General features: G+C 39.8%; 2 protein-coding genes across 10 annotated transcripts in view; one reads left to right on the top strand and one right to left on the bottom strand.

Moving 5' to 3' along the window:
• The window catches only part of LOC107224653 (fasciclin-1), a 223,895-nt gene that overhangs the window by 136,892 nt on the left and 68,549 nt on the right, over positions 1 to 18,454 (top strand). The gene's annotated exons all lie outside the window — the stretch shown is intronic.
• LOC107224664 (origin recognition complex subunit 3) lies at positions 7,494 to 14,773 on the bottom strand. Of its 2 annotated transcripts, XM_015664823.2 has the most exons (14): positions 14,548 to 14,773; positions 13,254 to 13,385; positions 13,018 to 13,129; positions 12,755 to 12,909; positions 12,350 to 12,504; positions 11,681 to 11,789; positions 11,360 to 11,524; positions 10,677 to 10,868; positions 10,470 to 10,586; positions 9,337 to 9,624; positions 8,373 to 8,606; positions 8,183 to 8,302; positions 7,789 to 7,856; positions 7,494 to 7,678 (listed from the first exon to the last, which is right to left on the bottom strand). In XM_015664823.2, the coding sequence occupies exons 1-14, from the start codon at positions 14,569 to 14,571 to the stop codon at positions 7,573 to 7,575; spliced, it is 1,977 nt and encodes a 658-aa protein (XP_015520309.2). In that variant the 5' UTR covers positions 14,572 to 14,773; the 3' UTR covers positions 7,494 to 7,572. The 2 variants fall into 2 exon arrangements, with proteins under 2 accessions (XP_015520309.2, XP_046589469.1); XM_046733513.1 differs by lacking the exons at positions 13,254 to 13,385; positions 14,548 to 14,773 and having other exon boundaries at positions 13,014 to 13,129.

Here is an 18,454-nt window from a genome sequence, read left to right as displayed (position 1 = left end):
GTTTCTATTTATCGATATTACCGAAGCGGCTTGCTGGTACGTCACCAGAGAGATTTATTGGCCAATCTCACCGAGCATACATACTCTGCAGCTGAGCTTTCGCGCGAGAATTTCTAGTGACACTGGATACAGGCTTGCGCTGCACCTTCTCCTACTATGTATATTGTATACATAGTATACACTATTATACATATATACCGTGTTTGAGATTTTCGCTAAAAATCTTTCCGCGCCACCGATTCTTTCGATCGAGACACGGCAGAAGGACTCTGCGTAAAAGTTAGCCTGCATTTTCACCCATCGATTCCAGTTTTTCTCCAGAACGCGTGGTTTTGTTTGAATTCATTTTTGCGAGAGCAGAAAGTGATAATTGGAAAGCGAAATTGTTGTTTCTCGCGCTCCGGCAAATAATTACGGAATGAAGTGACACACGGTGGCCACTCCTGCCAATTTAATTCCACCCTCGGTTGCTAATCGAGCTGGCGCCAAGTCCGCACCCTTGTCAGAATCCGTGAGGCAGCCCAATTCATCGTTAGAATCAAACAAGTCAAGGACCACGGCGGTGTAAAGAGGGGTCCTTGTCAAAATTAAATATATTGTCAACGCGCGAATGGATTTTTATCGGTATACACTATATATTATACGTATTACGTATACTCGGGCGTGTCGTACAATAAACCGACACGGTGAAATGAGGGTGTTTTCGGTGTTTTATGGTACCTACACTTTCGGGTAATTGGGAAAGGCTTTTTGCCCTACATTCACTCGCAGAAGTAATTATTTCAGCGCTTTTTGCGACCTGTAAAGCGGAACATTACGCTCTCTGGTGTATTACATCGGTCATGAAATTGTCGGATTTCTTTCTCGTCCTTCGCGTCGACGGCGATTCGGGTGAACTTGGCCAGTCCTTCTCGGCAAACTTGATCCTTTATTTTACCAAAAAGCGCGAGATGATCTAGACGAGGTTTCGGAGAAAAGTGGATTACTTTTCTTGAAAACCTTATTGCATCACTTCTGAAAGAGCGAGGGATTCGTCCGAGGAGGAATGAAAACAGGAGCAGCGTAATTTCACGAACTGAAAACCCCGAGGCGTACGTCATTCATCGTGAGAATAATGTGAAAACTTGTGCGCTTTCTTGTTATGCCGTCCAAGCTCTGCGCCAATTAGAATATTTAATTTTCATACGGTTGTTGTTTGCTCGGGGAGGACGGTATAGAAAACGAACGAGACGCCAGGTTTCCTATGCAATTTATATATTCGTGCTCGCGTGCAAAACTCACGTACCTATCCTTGAGGGTGATATTTCCCGAAGGACTCTGCTTCTTCGTTATAATTTTCTTCGGAGCAAAATCTCATTCTCTGGGTTATTTCGCGAAAAAATCAATCTCGCCTCCACGGAGACGTCATGCGACTTCCTGCCTTTCGCTTCACTGCTTGACTGCAGTGCGTTTTCCGTATATTATAACCGTCCCGTGTACTACATAATGGGATGTGTTCGAGAAACTCTTCCCTCCCTTTACCTCGTTCCTCGCCTCTCGAGGCCGATCCGCCACTTCTGCATGTTTCTGAAGAATCCTTTACTCCTGGCAGGAGTCTTTAACGCCTGTCTGCATTCACTCGCCGGGATGTCTGCCCGTTTTAAACTTGCAGGGTACGCGCGCTGCATCTCGTCCTGTGGGAGAAAGGATAAACTGTACATTCGAATTTCTCGCGTTATCTTGTGGCCTAGAAAACGGGAAAAATCTGACGTTTTATTACGGCGATTGTTCATCTTTTTTCTTTTTTTTTCTTTCTGTACTTCACTGGAGGAAAGCTTCTGTTCAGGGAGCAAAAAATATTAACTTTTGAAAAAGTACCTATATTTTACGGTCCGTGATTACGCGATGTTTCGTCTGATTACAACGAGAATTGGTAACGTCTTTTGAAAAGCAGTACCCCGATGTTTGCACGCCTACGGCAACGCCGGCTGAAGCAAACAGTGCCGAAGAGACAAGAAATCAAGAAATATTAGCAGTACATGACATACGTTTTACATTTCTTGAATACCATTCGCAGCATAGTGATTACAATTTTCCCGTCCGAGATCATACATATGTATTACATAGGTATGTATAACACAACCTGCGAAACACTTTGGGAAATGAAAATTGCTTGTGTAAGGAGTATAAATAATTTGTGTGATGGACGTCAGGGGCAAATTAGGGTGCCTGTATTAACTATGTATGTCGTATGTACGCACGTTGCGTAGGAGAGCGAACTGTATTATACATTCATATTGTATATATATTACACACACACACATATATATATATGTAATTACATATATGTGTGTATATATATATATATACATTATACATATATCCATATATTAAAGAATAATACACCGAACCGGGGAACTACGATGAGAAAATATGAGATTCAGAGGTTGGAGGAAAAGAAGAAGAAAATTGAGAGAAAGTACTTAGGGTAAAATGTAAATTTGAAAATACTCTGAAACGCTGAAGCCCTTGCACGGCTAGGCGGCTGGATATTCGGATGTCTTAATAATCGAGGGTCATTTTGCCTTTCTTATCCCCGCGCTGGCTCTAACCGGAGGAGTCCGGACCCATTTTGACCCATTGGGCAGCCATCAACGGGAAAGTGTGGCAGCGTATCAGGCCGGTTGACAAATGTCCAGGAGAATTGAATGCGGACTCCTTTGGGAGCAGGACGCGGAGTCCTTCGTATCACCGGAGGATCTTCGGGAACCTCATCCTGGGTAACGTTGACAAGATCCAATGGGGATAGAAACGGGCATTGAGTTAGGCTCGGGTTTGGCTGGGTCGGGCTCTAGAATGAAGTGCCGAATTCTATATGTATGCGCATATGTATATAAGCAGCGTTGGTCGACGGCAACTGGCGAACGCGAAGCGGTGGTGGGCAACCTCCTCTTGCAGGTGCCACGCCTATACGCCGTCTAACATAAATTGATTGTTGGCGTGTGCATGGATTGGCGACTGATTCAGGAATACCGAAGTATCTGCATCTGCGTAACGTACTCGTGCTGTCTCTGATGTCCATCGATATACTTGCCGGGAGGAGATGAGCGGATATATTTTCGGTCTACAGACGGCTTCGATGCTCAAACATTTGATCGAAGCTTGCTAAGCAGCTGCATAAGTGAATATTTCTTTATACTGGCGAAATATGCGTATATGATCAAGGAACATCGTTTTGGCGTCCCCCTTCGAATTCGTTGTAACTCATGTGTGCTGTAGAATATTGAAAACTAAAAGACACGTATTTTTGTATCGGTGGAGAAATCGGTTTAAAGGGGTGAAAACTGTACCCAAAGGTGGTTTCTCAATGTCAGATAGAATAGCTTGATGTATTTGAGCGTTCGTTCCATTTAAATACACCAAGCACATCAAGTGATCACCCTGTTGGATGCCCAAGGTTGATGGTAGTTCTCACCCCTTTAACCCGTTTTTTCGATAAAAAAAAAAAAACACACGTGTGTGTTCCAGTTTTCAATGTTCTACAACATGCGTGACCGGCAACGAGTTTCAAAGGGTAGACCAAACTGGTGTTCCTTGTCAGTGAAAAATTATAAAACGAAAAGAAAAGAAATCATTTCGACACAGCACCGTGTTCGTATGACCAGTCTGGCAATTACTTGCCCCGAGTAAGCTCACCGCGAACCGATAATCACCATGTTCGAAACAACCGTCGGGCAATACTAACGAATATTGATGCGGATCAACTGGCTTTGCAGCGAGACATCGAGGCGTAATTGAGGAACAATCTCTCGCCCTTCAGGGGATAGGCGTATGTGTCCGGGTGTGGCACGTAGGCTTGGGCCCTTGGGCACTGAGGAGCGGTGATTCTGTCGCAGGGTTAGTTAACCCTCGCTTTGAACCTCTGGGGGGCAAGTTGCCGAAGGTGAAATCCCGGCTGCGGCTGCTCGGTTAGGACCTGATTTAGTCTACTCCTGGGCAACTCGGCGATAGGATCTGCCGCGCGAGGGCGAACCGTAAGTCCTCTGAGCCCTGGGCTAAATCCACGATGCACTTCATGAGCTCCCAACAACACGTCTAGCATACCATGACCAGGGAGGAATGAAGATGAATTTCTCCTAGTATGGAAGACGCACCGCGCTACGTACTGCTCTTGATTCATTCGGCAAGGAAGCTATCTCGGGCTTCTGTTTCTAGACTCAGACGCTCCTGCAGTTTACTTCAGCTGTCTGTCGTGGAGTTGGAAGCAATACAAAGGATCCTTCATGCCAGCAGCTGAGTCCGCGATGGAACAATCGGTTCAGCTGACAGCCTTTAGCGGGACCAGTATGTTGCGGTTATTGTTGAAACATCAAAAACCATATGTTACGTAATTAAATCGTGGGCGGTAATTAGATCGGCATGTATGGGTTTACTTCTCAGCAAAACTAGATGGTTGTCATAAAGCTGAAGGTATACCGTTCATCCAATTAGACTTTACAACGCACTATATTGTCTTGGGAAGACATTCCGTTTTATTCGATTTATTTATTTATTTATTTTTTTCATTTGAATTGTGTGCAAAATAATGATACTTTGGTTCAATTCTTTTGAAAGTCTAGTAAATATACGATATATTCTGTGCGAAATTTCGCTTCGTAGATTCCCACACCGGAGCGAAAATGGTGTGCTGTTTGAAGAGAACAATGCCTTGTGGAGTCGAATTAAATTAACGGTTCACCTTCGTCGTACCAATCAAACGACAACCTGCAACTGGTTTTGCTGAAAATTGGACTTATGCACTGATTCATGTTCTACCTGTGAATTGAACATTTCCATTTCCACATGCGTACATGGCTGAAGGAGCTATCGGGGATCGGATGATGCAAACAGGGAGGGAAACTGGTCTGTTCTGTACTGTAGTGGAGATGAAAATTGTTTCAATCTGTTGGAAAGCTTCTCCCGCTGTTCTGCAGCAACGCCGAATCTGAGACAATCACTCGGTTCGTCAGTCAACGTCGGTACAGGATCTAGCCGATATGTAAAGCGTGCCGAAGATCCTTGCAGCATCAATTCTGATGCTCCTCGTCGAATGGGAATTTGTGAGAGATATGCGATGCGAGGGAGGTCGGATCAGTCATCAATACTCGACAATTCATTCTCCACTCCTATATCTTCTTCCTTCCATCACCCGTTTTCTCCTCGGAGGTCCGGAAGGCGTGCTCCACTCGCGCAACCTGGGAATAATTCAAACCCTGAGATGCATATTGATGATGCGCGTTGTAAATCTGCATAGGTTTCCCCTACGACGCTGGAATGCTAACCCAGTTCTTTTGTTGTTCCTACACCTATCCTGTCGTCCACATTATTCAGCCGTTCGCCTATCCGTTCCGTACCCGTAACGTCGGTCATGTTCAACGCTTGCGGCTTCTGCTTTCCGCTGCATGCATAGTAGATACGATCGAATCTTTGTGGGAATACGCGCTTAGGGACAGTCAATTTCGCTTCATTTATGATCTACTCGATCCTTGCACGACGGTTGTTCTTTCCATTTCGGTCATTGTTAACGTTTTGAGTTCATGACCAACGTTCGGATCAGTGCTTTTAAACATTCGCTCTATGAGCAGAACAGATAAAGTTTTCTTTCCTTTGAACTCTTCCTCAACTTCTACAAGCCAACAATTTCAACTTTCCAAAATCCAGAACTTTTATCGCCGTCCTATAATTATTCAGTTTCTCTTGAAGTGTTGAGGGAGATTACTAGTTTCGATAATTTTACACCCACGTTTTCGGCGTGATTTTCTCTTTAACGTAAATTTACAGCATCATGATAATGACGTGATGGTAATATTCTACGTTGAGAAATCTGTCCTGAAGTCAAGGATTTAAGTACTGTCATGACTATTGTTATCAAAAAAAATCACAAGTTTTTTTGAACGTATAATAACGCGCAAATTACGATGAAATGGAATTTCATCCATCACACCGAGCGACAATGAATTTTATTGCGAAAAATGTTTTGCATCGGATATCGAATCGAATGTGATATTTGATGCGTTCAGTTTTCAAGATTTACAATCCAAATTATTTACTGCAATTCGTTGCAGCTCAAACTCTCCGATTTTTCGGTACCTAAAGTGGTATAAATATGCCGGTACTTTATGCTGAAAATTTGATCCAGATGGTGAGCGATGGGTAGTTTCGAGTGTGGGGTCGAAATGCAAGGATAGATATGATCGGTTCCTCCAAATTAATTTCCTGAATGAAATTCCACGCAGGCTCGCGTCCCAGCCGAACCTCTCCAGCCTACAGATGGACCCTGACGTCAAATTTTAGAAGCCATTTAGTCGTTACCCCCGGGGTTAATTAAACTTTAGCAATTGAATAGTTGAGATTCCTTTTATCCCAGCTACTCGTCCCCAGTGTTTTTCAAGACTCGTTGCTATAGGGTTGATACCGAGAAAAGAGATCTATTTGAATGCAAACCTAGATTTAAAAAAATAGACTTGTTCGAAATAAAAATTGATTGAATTCAAGTTGACTTTAATTTTATGAAACAAGACTTTCTCGCTCAGGCAAATTAAATTCTGTAGAATTGTAAGCTTGTATTCAAATGTCAAGTTGATTCGTAGGGATAAATTCAGGAAATAAGATTTCCGAGTATGTACGTTTCCAGTCGGCGGTGAAACCGTTAATGCGGAAAAGTTGTCATGCAAAAATCCGTCCTTGCACGAAGCTTTCGAGGAGTAATAGGAGGCATGTTTGTGAATATTCTTCTTGTGAAAGAACCATTCACCCGATACGGCCGTGTCAGCAACTTAACTCGCGATCGCCTTACCGGCAGCCAAGAAAATACCTCTTTACGCTGACCAAGTAAAAATATCGCCCACCACGATACGATTTGAACCGAGCTTTCAACGGAATTGAGAATATTTCTACGGCTTACGGAAAATATGGCGAAAGCGGGCAAGAGAAAAAGAGAAAGAGAGAGAGAGAGAGAGAGAAAGAAATACGAACCATTTACTGACGAGACCGAAAGACAATTTTGCAATATTCGGGAAATTGCAATACCTGTATACATTCATGTGTGGAGGAAGAAGTGAAACCGATGAGGATATCCCTCCTCGCAATATGCGATCGAAACTTTACGAGGACAATCTCAATGTGTAATTTCGCGTTTCACCGCGTAAATTATATTTTGTATGTTTTCACAAAAATCGCGGCGTATTGGAAAGCTATTTCAATTTACGGCTCACCCGTGACAATAAAATCAGGCGCACTTAATAAACGCGTCACATATATTTTTTGTTTTTCTTCTTTCTTTTTATCTGCCATCAGCGTCTGGCAATGTATCACGCTTTCACGGTTTGAAAACCTAACACAGCTTAATTCGAACACTCGCGTCAAATTTCATATCCCCGAGTATAATTCTTGGATATTTCCTTCATAATTCTTGGATAATTCGAACTTTCTAGCTAAGGGGGATCGATACAGGCAAAAATTAACAAGACTTTCTGTTTCTTCAGAGATGATATTTTTATTATGGCAAGAAACGGCGTAAAACGTGAACCATAAACTAATTCAGAGTTATTGAAATCAACTACAGCCCCAAGTAAGTCGCATCACGTGGTCAGTCTTTTTCCTCGACGATTTGATGAATCCAAGAAACTGTAGCTCAGCTACCGCCCGTGTAAATCGAGCTCTGAGCGAATTGCGTTAAGGAAAATGTTCTGCGAAATTTCACCTATTTAGAGGAAAAGAAATCAGCGCGTTCTGATCGAAACTTTCATTGCGTTATATAGACAAGGATACTGCAGTTCGGGATCCACTTCTCGCCGTTCTTCCCCTGACTGATCTGGACACACGATTGCTAGGAAAGACTGTAATAAACAATGAGAAGTAAGCGAAAACTGTTGAATTGTTCTTTCGCATTTTTTGGAAAAAAATTATTCAAAAACTGAACCAGATAAAAATAGTTAGGGTGCAAATGGCTCATTCATGTACGAAAAGAGGTGAAGGTCCCAATCGAATTAGGACCACTATAATATGCGACCGTTTATCGATTGATATTCAACGTTGAATAAAGTCTTCGATGAGGCGCCACGGGGATGAAAATTTTTTTGGAAAGTGACGGCGTTGATAAAATACTATAAAACATCTGTGGGATAAATATTGATGAAATATAGTGAGCTGTGATTATTTTTACCTGGAGCCAGTCGTACATGTTAATCAATCTTCTGCCTTCCAAATGAAGTTTGTAAATGAGGCTCAAGTCCGGCATCGTTTCTACAATCGGCTGCTGGCTGGTCACAGTGCAGCAAGAACACTAAAAATACAAATCACTGTAAAAAAGAAATCCCGATTCATCGATTTCGCAAACCATTCTATACACTTACGTCCAAGTAAGCTTGCGGATTATTCAAACCGGTGTGAATGGCGGCCCGTGGCGATCCAACAATGTGATGTTTCACGGCGTTACCGTCGTTGAAGAAGAATATTTCACTGCCCGGCAGAAGTGCGGGATTTTTCAGATAAATGGAAAAAACTTTTTGATCGAGGTAATTTATCACATCCGTTTGGGCTTGTTTGTAAGGCGAGATTGAATGTTTCTTGGACAATTTCAGCAGCTTCTGCAAACGGCGAAGATAAAAGAAATTCTCTTCAACACTTTGTAAAGTTTGTAAAAATTATAATCGCACCGATTGATCAAATAATAGATTATAATACAGTAGAGTTTGACTTCGTCGCGGGAACAACGCTGCAATAGAAAATTAAAATGACTGGTCGCTTTGTTAAGCGAATTAATAAACTAACCTGACAGCAGATTTACGGGTACAACCCGCAGGGATTTGCTTAATTTGTGGACCAAATTCATTAACGCACAATTAATGAGCTTGACGTTCAATTTTAAAGCCGGAATAATAATCGTTGTTTCATTACACACAATGATGAGTCTGATAACAAATCAATGAACATATACACGAGTATATACTCGGCGTGCCAGGAAACGAATGACATTTTAATCGCACACTAGTATACTATATAATAATACACTCGTTATAAAACCGTGTGCCGAAACTGAGAATTCCAATTATCCCTACGGCATAATCTCGTCAACAGTATTCACCCGTATTATAACCGAGTAATTAATGTCAATGAATACAATAATTACACACCCATTAGTCGCGTTAGTATACCATTTTTTATTCGGATATTACAATAACGATTGGGATATGAGGGTTGTTTTTGTTTCCGCTGCATTGGCGGTCCATTCGTGAAGCTTTGAGCTTTGCAAGAATTTTCCGTGTGTAAAATAATACCCAACAGGTGAGAAGTGAAATACTGCGAATCGATTCGTACCTCTTTTAGCTGGGCCCGATTTAATTTTTCACCCGGGTCGACGACCTCCGTGTTTTCTTTAGTTACTTCGGGGCTCGCATTCCTGATGACTTCCCTGTATTTTTCCAGATCAAGTTTAACATCCGCCAACAATTTTTCCTCGGTAGAGATTTCGATGATATTTTTCATCGCATCAAGTTTCGTCAGAAGTTCTTCTTTCGATATGAAACCCAGGTATTGCAGGCACTCCTTGTACTCTTGGGATTCGGTTATGGCGCAGCTAACAGCCTTCGCGTATACTTCTCGTAGCTGATTTCGAAACGGGGCAAAAAATTATTAAGCGATTCATCTATGAGATCCTGGCAAGTAAAAACTCGGCCACGATGACTTTCTGGAGGTTGGCTGGCAGAAATCGGTACCATTAATTAATTTTTGCGCGATATAGTCGTACATTGAGTACCTCTTCAATTATTATATTCGTAGAGCTCTTTTAAGATAGCAAAACATACCGGAAATATAAATAAAAGCTCAGATATATCAGAGCCTGGGTTGAAATCGTTTCAAAATTGGTGAAAATCTAGTAAACTCGTTCGATTTCACTTTGCAATAGTTAATTTTATTCAAAAGGCGCATCGTTTTTTCATTGGCATCGTTATATATTTTTTTATTTTGTAATATTGTATCAATATTGACTACAATAAAAAAAAAAACTGATAACATCGAGTTGAATGTTGAAAGAAAAAAGAAAATCTCTTCCAGTGAATTCATAGAAAACAGTCTTCTGAATAAAATGAGGCATTCCAAAGTGAAACTTTCAAATTTTCAACAGTTTTAAAACATTTAGAAATGAATAATCAATTTTTTGTTCAAAATTTCAGTGTTGTCTAACCTGTGTATTTTCAAAGATTTCTTCACAGTTTAATATTAATAACAATTTCACAAATCTTGAATGTACGACTATCTTGTGGTAAGAATTAGAAAATCATTGCCGATTTTTAACCGCTCTGTCTCCTCAAAAGTGAGTGAAAAAAGGTGTACATAGTTACTAAAATAAAAATAAAAAATCGAAACAACAATAAATACAGATCGATCTCTTCTGCGGACTTACGCCGATCCATCGTCAATCAAAATTGCAAGTCGAGCGTAAAACTTACTTGTTTACCCAAAGGCGCGTTAGGTAGATCCGAGGTGAGGTGATGCAAACATTTTAGGGTAATTTGAAAGGTGCGAGTGAAGGTGTGAACCTGATTTATTAAGGTAGACAGTAATTCCTGTATGGGAAAGATAGAGGGGGGTAAGGCGTAATTAATTCATTCAATTTCATGGTTTTATAGGGGTAAGGAAATTGGTGCGTTTTATACCTTGAACTCTTCGTCGTTTAGGGAGTCGCGTTTTGTCACCGGCAATTTTCGAACGTATTCAGCAATCGATTTTAATTTTTTTATCTCATCCAGATCTTCGCTTCTCAACGCGGATATTCTCGATCCGATATTATCGCCGTTGCAGCACAACGAGTTGATATTCTTTCCATAAAAATGTTGAAACATACACATCTGAAAAGTAAAAAATGCTCTGCGAAATTACTGCGATCAATGCCGCCAGATTTTCGTTCTTTGTGACATATAACGTGTGTATCTGTGTTATAGGTTCTACATATATATTACGCATAATGCCGAAATATTTCATGTTTCTCGGATATTAATTCAATAACAATGCAGGCCTCTGTTATATTATGCGGCGTATACATTATATAACTACGTGTTCACAACGTGTAATTATAAGCACGTTCGAATAACATGATTAATGCTCGTAGCCGGTTATAATACGAGTGCGGTGGTGAATTATTCAACGAAGCCTGCGTAATACATTTAAAATTGTTTTACAACTGACAAAAAAAGAAGGGAAAATGGAAAAAATACACAAAGACGGTTAAAACGAGGAAAAAGCTTCACGTGCCGAATAAAATTACATACTTGTATCTAAAAAACAAACATCACGCGCATCACCGTCGATATATCTCGATTAAATACAGCAATTTTCGTACCTTGTAGCCTTGCAGGAAACCGTTGACGGAAAAATCATAAAATAAAAATATGTCGGTGAGTAACTGAAAAGCGCGCCCGGTTAATTTAAACGGGGTTTCCGTGGAAAGGACCGTGCCGTCCAAAACACCTGAGAGACTTTTCACTTGCGACGGAGCTTGGAAAACCTGTTGTAATGGATATATTATTACTGGTTTTATTATTATTCAGTGAGAATTTGTCGTTAAAATACAATTTCGGGAAATATTAATATTAATACTGTGCAGATTAAATTCTGCGGATTTATTTAACGAGGTGTAACCGTATAATAAAATTAGTCTTGCCTGAACTCGCAATTTCGATGTGACGTGATGCGGTAACGATCTGTGCGCAGCGTGGACCGCTGTCGCTACTCCGAAAATTAAAACAAATTTGATTGTTTTTGAGTAAACGCTATAAATAAATTGAAAAAAACGGGTATTCGTAGGTGAAAAAAAGTATTAGTCACTGGCAGGTGTAGATAACGACAAAATATGTGGATAATCGGATTGGTCAGACTAATCAGACAGATTAGCAAGTATTTGAATGCATAAATCATTTGCAATTCAATGAAAACATCAAGTAAATCGATAGTGTAACCGTAATGTTCGTGCGACGCGGAAAGAAGGAAATTAGGAAACTAAATTCGTAAAATTCGATGCTATCAATTAATGCCATATATTTTGTTTTTTTTCTTTGTCGGAAAGACTTAAACTTGCCTATCAAATATTTAATAATTACGGGTTCTGAATGTTTCAGACCTCGATGTTTGTTTCTCTAATTGTTGAGAATCAGTTACAGTAGACGATTTTTTTTTTTTTTTTAAATATGAACACTCAAGACATATAAATCGTCCAATACATAATAACGAATTTTTTTTTATACTGCTTTCAGAATTGAAAATATTACCTTACGGATAAGTGAATCGCAATAAAATACGTATAATGTTCAAAATTCTTCCTACGCATATTTACCTGAGTATTAGAATGAAGTTTTGCAAAATTTCAGCTGAGAAACTTTCGAAATCTGGAATGATTATGAGCAGAGGTGTGTTTGAACCATATTCCTGATACCAGGCGTTCAGCATACTTGAGGTGCAATGGTTTTTCTGTATTTCTGTGCGGTTATTCTGCGAAACAATGAATACCTCATGAGAAATAACTGAAAAGTGCTCATTGAAGGGCTTGTAGGCCATTATAAACAATAATTGAAAGAACAAGTGAAAAGCGATCTTGACGAAATTCAATCAATAATTTATACTTTCATGCTTCCCTCGAAGGAAAAAAAAAAATAAAATAAATAGGATGGACACTTGAAAGTAAACTTTGGCCAAAGAACCGAAGCACAAATATAAAAGTACACCGCGCCAAATCAATTACCCTGGAATTGTTAATTAGCTGAAAGACTGTTTCTTCCATCATATTTTTCAAGCTGTAGGAGTCTCTCTGCTGCATAATCGCTATGTGTGAGGTAATATCTTGGAATTTTCTGGCTAGCATTTGAAAAAGCGCCCCGTGATCGGGTAAATTGACACCTAAAAAAAAAAAAAAATAACCGTGTATATTATTATACCTGGTGAGAGTCTTTTTTTACCTATAATTATTATACCGTTAAAGTAGAACAAATTTGTCATCGTACTTGCCGGTTAGTAAAATTGCTGTGGGTATTTCACCGGACAGATCATCGTAGTTTATCGATGAGACGTATGACTTCAAATCTTCCGAGATTCTTGCGAAAATGTCGGAATTTATTTTCTACAATAAGTAATCGATTCTTATTTTGTCTTATTCTTCAATTATGCAACGTGAAATTGCGGTCAATTGATGAGCCTCAAGTTAGCGCATTTCACCTGCGCTGACTTTTTACCCTTTTTCCTACCTGAGTAGACTTTTCGATGGTTGACCAAACTTCCTTGTAGGCCTTGTACCACGATTCGTTGAACAGCGGTGCTTTTCCAGGCCTTTTCTTTCCGCGGCCAATTCTATAGCTTCCTTGGAAGGCAAAAACCCCCTAAAACACGTATAGTGAAATTTGATTTATGCTGCATTATTGGTCGTAAAAATACATGCATTCGTTTGAAACAATCTCGGTAGAGAATTAGATTGAAACAAAAATCCGATCGAACTCGACGAGGGCGTAAAAACTAACTGTAGAAAAATTAGCAATCTCCAGGCCAGAAAACTCGATGTGAATAGAGCCGAAACGCTCTACATATATCTCTTCAAAATTATATGAGTAAATTTTTACAGAACCATTTACGTTTCCATTAAATTTATCATCGAGGAATTGGTACGGATTCAATATCAAGGTTTTGCTGAAACCGCGCTTGGCAGCTAAAAAAATTAATTACGACAATCAAGTTTGCGTTGGTGGATTAATTTTCTAGAAAAAGAACCTACCGTAGAATCAGCAAAACAGGAGCCGAGTGAAATAATGTATAAAATAATTAATCGTCAGCTTTCAAGAACAAAAAGTTTTAACAAACGTTAAATTGGTGATTTATTGAAATATTGACTAATAGGTATTTCGTTTCGCTATTTCTCCCGCCAAGCAGCTTCAAAAATAAAATTGCGGAAAACGGTCGGCATAGAAATGTCGCTACTTAAAATACGAGATAACATATCGATATAACATAACGATATTCAGAAACTTGTATCGTTACGAGTATCTGGGGATCGATCCTGTAATTTCACTTTTCACATTTCCCACCATCCAATTTTTTTGATTAGTTTGCAAAGTATTGTCAACGAATGAGAGTGCTTCGATGGTGGGAAATGTCAAAAGTGACATTACAGGATCGATTCCCAGATATTTAAATTAATTTTAACAATTCCCAAGCCATGAAAAAACGCGAAACGACAGAAAATGATAACAAAATAAAAATCAGCCAATTATCACTTCCTTTGTACAATCCCTGCCAATAAAATAAAGCCTAGTTTCAATTTCTTAGCCAATTAGGCGATAAAAAGCACAGAAATCACGACAAACAAGGAATAGGGATCATCCTCCAATCAGAAATCGCGTTGAGAATGCAGAAATGAAAATTGCGATCCCTGATTGGATACTTCTAATTTCCAATTCTACTCCGTACAGTCCTAACGAACATTCGTAAATGCCAAATGCATTGTGGTTAGGTTACGCTGAGAGCGCAACAGGTAGCAAGATAACGTACCTTCGAGACAGAGACGTTGTCCATTTTCGCCAGGAGATTGATCAGTGCATCTGATTTTCTCGTCTTTGCACAGTTGCGAACCGGTGCGACAAAAATAATCGAATCAACTGTCGAATCCGGTTTATATATGTATACACATGAACCGTACAATAACGGTTGGTCATAGAGCTGCGCCGACGCTAACGGAGCTGCGCAACGGCTGCGCACGAATGTTCGCGTCTCGTTGCTTTGTCGGCCTGCCACTCAGTCCCAAGTCACGCAGCGCTAACTGCCATTTGGAATCCAGAAGTTGGACGCTGACGGGGATTTTGGATGGCGGAAGAGGTTTCAAGGACGACCGCCAGGCGGCGCATCGAAGAATGGAGCGCGGCATTCGACGACTGGGACGTAGAAAGATATGGAGACGAAGATATTTGGTCTCCCGCAAGCGCCGCCGGCGGTAGTATTGGCAATGCGTTTCGAAAGTGAGATTGCTCGTGTCGTTTATTTTGGGATTAGTTATCCGGGAAAACATTGACAGATTCAATGGGATGCAATTTTTGCTTGCATCTAAATTGATCCAACTATTTATGATTCAGAGATCTGTTCAGATCCGGATTCGATGATGAATTTACAGATCTTTTTAAATGTACAAAATTGTTGGCGGTTAGATTAGATTAGATAATGAAGAAATTCAATTGGATTTAACGGTATCTATTCATCTAAATTTAGATTATAAATCTTCACTCCGTTGACCCGAATAAGTCTCAGTTCATGTAATTTTAAACAACGCAATAACGAATACGAATATGTTTGTTAAAAATTTGTATTACAGAGAAATGACCTTTTTTATTGTATATCGTATGTATTTCATCGTACATTTTTGAAAAATTATGTACGTACCAGTCCTGAGTTTATAGAGTAATCGGTTAATTGTAAAACCTTTTACATCTATATATGGAAAGATATCGTGGTAGATAATATTTGCAATCGGCAACAAGTTCGTTACACTTACTTTTAACATGGTAAAAATGCCTGACCGACCAACGAATCGAGTATTTCATAAAGCATGAATGCTCGAGAAGGAATGAAAATTTCTAACCGTACATCTATGCGTTGAAATTTTGTTCACGTGCAAAATATGCAAAATTTTCAATTCGCATACGTTGCATTATTCCACTTCGCAGTCTTCTTTTTCGGTTGCGCATTTTTTAATCAATTCCCTGGTCTCTCCTCTCACAATCTGACGAAACCCGTACGGTATTTATAATCTGATATCGTGTGCGCGTTACGTGACGTTCATATAACGTGGCCTCGGGGCATGCAGCAATCTCAGTTATGCCTGCATTAGGCAATTGAACAAGCCATCATCCGTTGCAGTTTTAGACAGGCTGCCGAAATACTGAACACTCGCAATATGCAGAGAACTGCGCAGCAAATTCCAGTAGCGAATATAGATCGCGTGAAAATTCAGTGTACGATGAAATTTATCGCAAGCTCGTTTCTCCGTACTGCGTGACGATTTGTCGTTTTAAGTAGCATTGTCCAAGTTCTAGTTGAAAGCAATATATTGCTTCCGTTCCCTGAGGCAAAATCCCGCGTCGCCTCGTTTTTATATTTCTTTGTGACAGTTCAATTTAGTCCCGTACAAGTCCCGCCTCGCATCTCGCAAAAAAAAAAAAAAAGAAAAGAGAAGTATGAGAAGAAACTTCTCTCCACATTATTTTTATAATTCGCTTCGACGAGCCTCCGTAGCATTTTAAACAAGCAATGTAAGACTCTCTCTCAGGGGTGAATTCCGCCCTCTCGCTATACTCTTTTTCCGCTCTTTAATTTACGTGCAAATTTAATGTTTACAAAAACTTTTTCTTTGAATATTTCCTTCCTCGCCGAAAGATAGGTAAATCCGTCTAACAGATAATGCCGGGATTTGATGGTCAAATAGTGTTCTGATTTGTATCAGGAGTTACACTTCTTATTAACGATTAAGGTTGACGATATTGACCTCGAACAATAAATCGAGTTATGCTAAAAAATGTTAAATATATAAAGTAATAAGTTTGAAAAACAAACTTATAGTTTGTTCGAATTATAACTACGAATTGAGGAAATTTTGATTCAACTCGATCGTACTTTAATCAACTTTTGTTATAAAACGTAATTTTATCGATTGCTCGGAACCTATACTATCGGTTAAAACATTTGCCAAGGGGTTTATGGAGAGTGAAATATCCGTCGACGTTATTCGTCCCGAGATGTGGCTATAACAAGGGTACGAAGGAATTAGAGGGTCACGGTACTGAAAGTTCAATACCTAATTTGCCAGCGTATAAAGCGAAAGGGGATGTGCTCACTGCAATTATCGGTTATATTCGCAGGCCAATAAATGAGGCTCTTCGGCGATACCTTTGTAGTCTTTGATCTCGGATGTTTTTCCACGACGGGCATGTATTGTTTTAGCGAAATTAATTTCGATATAACGGGACTGGCTGAATTACCAAACAGAGAAGATACGTCATCACAAACGGGAAATTCAATATTCATCCGCATATATATCCCCGCAGGATTACCTTTTTTAAACGGCAAAAATTTTTCCGTTTTCCGTCTGCGCAGATAGACCGAGAGTTTTCATACATATTGTGAATTAACAGAAAACGTTGCCGTTCAAACTCTTTCATGTTTTTATTATTTCGAATAACACTGAAATTTCCTCCTGGAAGTGAATCGTATTTTCAAGTGCGTTTTTACTCATGCGATCGTCGAAACTAAAGTGGCAATCAACTGCGTTCTGCTTGCGTACGAAGCAGTGAATTAAACAGATTAAACAACGAACAAGGTAGATCTGCCTACTTGCAAAAGAAGGTATCCGAAGTGTACCTTGCCTTTTTTCTTCATTCTACGATAAGTTGCGAGGAATCGAAAAACATTAGACATATATTCGTCACGCGATAATTCGATGTTTTAATAGATGAACACCTCTCCAAATTTACCCCAAAAAAGTTAAGGATGCAGCCCTTGAGGATAAAAACACTGTGCAGATTTGATCGTCCGTTGATAGTTAGCAACGTCCAATTGGTGTTATTAAAAACTTTTACTTCACTATCGAGAAATCGTGAAAATCGATTTTTGGGTGTGAATTTGAAAAAAAAAAAAATAACCTGTCTAATATTTTTTTATGCAATACAGCGTATCATAGAATAATAAAAAAAATCGGTATTAAGTAGGTACATCCGGGTGCTTTGATTCCTCACGATCCATTGAGACCACCGATATTCTCGACAATGAGACGATATATCCGACCTGCCTTTCACTAAACAAGAAATGCATGACCAATTTTAATGAGGATGAAGTTAGTAATCTTACTGCAACAATACATGTTTGGGAGATAAACCACGACAAACGAAACATAAGTATTCATATTTTTAAAAGCCAACACCTCGACAATCATTCAGATATTGCAGAGTAGCGATTTTTTCCCTGATGTTAGGTTACCTTAACGTTACCAAATTTAGCCTTGTCAATTTTATAGCGTCATCTAAAATCAACAAGTCCTGTCATCCTGCTGCAAAAAGCGTTTCAATATAACCGATATACTAATTATTTATTGATCGCGATATTTTACTTTATTCAGCGGTGTGACTCAGAGACTCATTATCGCGCGTCATTTTCGTCGATTAGGATAATTCGAGCCGGGACAAGAGCCAGTAACGGCATAAATGACTGACGATTAAACAATTACTCCGTACAAAAGGCACGTATCACTGGATGCGGGAACCGAGTATTATTCGTAGGGTAGTTAGCTCAAGTGCGCCAAGCTCGAAAGCTGCGCACCGTCTCGCAGGTGACCCGCGTGCAGGTTGGGGGTGGTTCGGGGGAAGTTGACGAGACGAGGCTCGATTCTCCTAGCTAGCGCGTAATGAGAGGTATT

This window comes from Neodiprion lecontei, chromosome 3, assembly GCF_021901455.1.
Source record: "Neodiprion lecontei isolate iyNeoLeco1 chromosome 3, iyNeoLeco1.1, whole genome shotgun sequence".
NCBI classification, from domain to species: domain Eukaryota; kingdom Metazoa; phylum Arthropoda; class Insecta; order Hymenoptera; family Diprionidae; genus Neodiprion; species Neodiprion lecontei.
This window is presented reverse-complemented; position numbering and strand designations above follow the sequence as displayed.

Coding starts and splice junctions, on each gene's coding strand:
- LOC107224664 (XM_015664823.2), bottom strand. CDS start 14,571: ATGGACAACGTCTCTGTCTCGAAG. Junction 12,910..13,017: donor CACAGCAATTTTACTAACCG/GCAAGTACGATG, acceptor TTTTTTTTTTAG/GTGTCAATTTACCCGATCAC. Junction 10,587..10,676: donor TAAACGACGAAGAGTTCAAG/GTATAAAACGCA, acceptor TTTCCCATACAG/GAATTACTGTCTACCTTAAT.